The sequence below is a fragment of the Montipora foliosa genome, unplaced genomic scaffold (assembly GCF_036669935.1).
Source record: "Montipora foliosa isolate CH-2021 unplaced genomic scaffold, ASM3666993v2 scaffold_87, whole genome shotgun sequence".
Lineage (NCBI taxonomy): Eukaryota > Metazoa > Cnidaria > Anthozoa > Scleractinia > Acroporidae > Montipora > Montipora foliosa.
In genome coordinates, this window is record NW_027179836.1 from 70,001 (window position 1) to 71,649 (window position 1,649).

A 1,649-nucleotide genomic window follows, 5' to 3' on the forward strand; every position below is an offset into this window, starting at 1 on the left:
GAGGTCAATTATTGTATTGTATTATTGTTTGTCTAAGTTTTGCCAGGGGTCTTAAGTTTGACGACGTCAAACGCGCGCTCAGCTATTTTGCGAGTCCATTTCTCGCGCGCCTGTTTTTGTTCGCGTCATGCAGCTCTCCAATCTATGTGACACTGTGACACAAATAAATACATAAATCAACTTTATCTATGTCGAAATTCAGTGTAGAAAGTAGTATAGAAAGTTAGTACTTTATCGCAAACGTGACTATCCAGCCATAAGCTAAAAAGGAGCAAACAATTCCTTACAAACTTTAATGTATTTGAATAAATCAATCTTAGCATTCATGCATTTTTACAAATATTCCTTTATATTAACTTGAATAAATTGTTTCCAATTAAAAACAAAGAGAGAAGTCGCACAAAAAATTAAAACCCTCAGTTTTTATATACTTGGTAAACACATATTCATCAGTTAACTGAGTGAAATCTCACAAGTCATTAAGAGGAAAACCCTGAACTGGCTCCGAGCGATATCTACAACACAATAATAAAAACAGAGCTCTTTTGAACTCTGCCATTTTTAATGCATATAACAATGGATTTATAAGAGAGTTTGCGTAAAGTAAGCAAACTAACGAATACATTAAATGGCGCGATGTTTTATCAGAAATGGTTTCAAACATTTCGCCTGAAGTAACATGAAAACGAAACCGGAAAATTGTAAATGGCATCACTAGTATTAACGATAAAATTGTTACAATGAACAGTGTCTTGGTCAGTTTTCTTTGTCTTCTGATTGCACCATGATGCTGAGGATGCGTTCCACAGTAAACTTTAATAGCGATGGACGTGTAAGAAACAGCGATGATTAAAAGGCAACAAACCCCCAACGAGTAGTATGATGCTTGCACGTGATAGACAGTAGTGACTTCTGAGGCACCCAGGAAAAGTGGTGAAAAAGTGATAGCTGTAGACAGGGCAGCTGTAAACCAAACACCCGCAACAGCTGCTCCAAATATCTTCTTTTTGATGAGGCGATGCTTGAATGGACGAAAAGTTGCGTGCATCCGCTCCAAAGAAATAGCAGCAAGGTTTGCTACAGAGGCTGCTGGAAAGAAATGTGTCGAACTCCAAAAATACATGGTGATCTCAAAGCTCCTGAACAAGTTAATCTTCCAAAAGTTACAATCGTTGCCCAATTCCAAACTAATCACGATCAAGTTGTATGTTACAAACATGTCTGCAACCGCCAGGCTGATCACCAGGTACATGCTACGCTTGCGAAGGATTCGCTCTTTCAGGTAAATAATGATTGTAAGGGCATTCATAGTCACTATAGCAACAGCTTCGATGTTAAGTACTGTCAGCCAGGCAATGCACTCGGATGAAGAAAAGGGCTCGAAATTTGGAGTAACTGTTCTGTTTTGGTGATGAGAATCATTGGTCATCTACGTGAAGAAAGAAAACGACGCTTAGAACAATAGCAAAGTTTGTGATCGGCTAAGAGAAATGCGGTTGTTAGGTAACGCAATACAAAAAAGAGGAAAGAGGTAATTCGGTAAGAAAATCGAAGGTAACCAACTAAGCATTCTGATTTGCCAATAATCACAGATAACCAATCAAATGTGAGTCCCCTGCACAATTATCATAACTTTTCTTTTAATTTAA

At 38.0% G+C, this 1,649-nt stretch overlaps 1 protein-coding gene across 1 annotated transcript; it reads right to left on the reverse strand.

Annotated features, from left to right (window-relative positions):
* Positions 1 to 246: 246 nt before the first annotated feature.
* On the reverse strand, positions 247 to 1,429 carry LOC137990398 (octopamine receptor beta-2R-like). Its single transcript, XM_068835677.1, has 2 exons — positions 866 to 1,429; positions 247 to 261 (listed from the first exon to the last, which is right to left on the reverse strand). The coding sequence occupies exons 1-2, from the start codon at positions 1,427 to 1,429 to the stop codon at positions 247 to 249; spliced, it is 579 nt and encodes a 192-aa protein (XP_068691778.1).
* Between the last annotated feature and the right edge of the window lie 220 nt (positions 1,430 to 1,649).

Coding starts and splice junctions, on each gene's coding strand:
- LOC137990398 (XM_068835677.1), bottom strand. CDS start 1,429: ATGACCAATGATTCTCATCACCAAAACAGAACAGTTACTCCAAATTTC.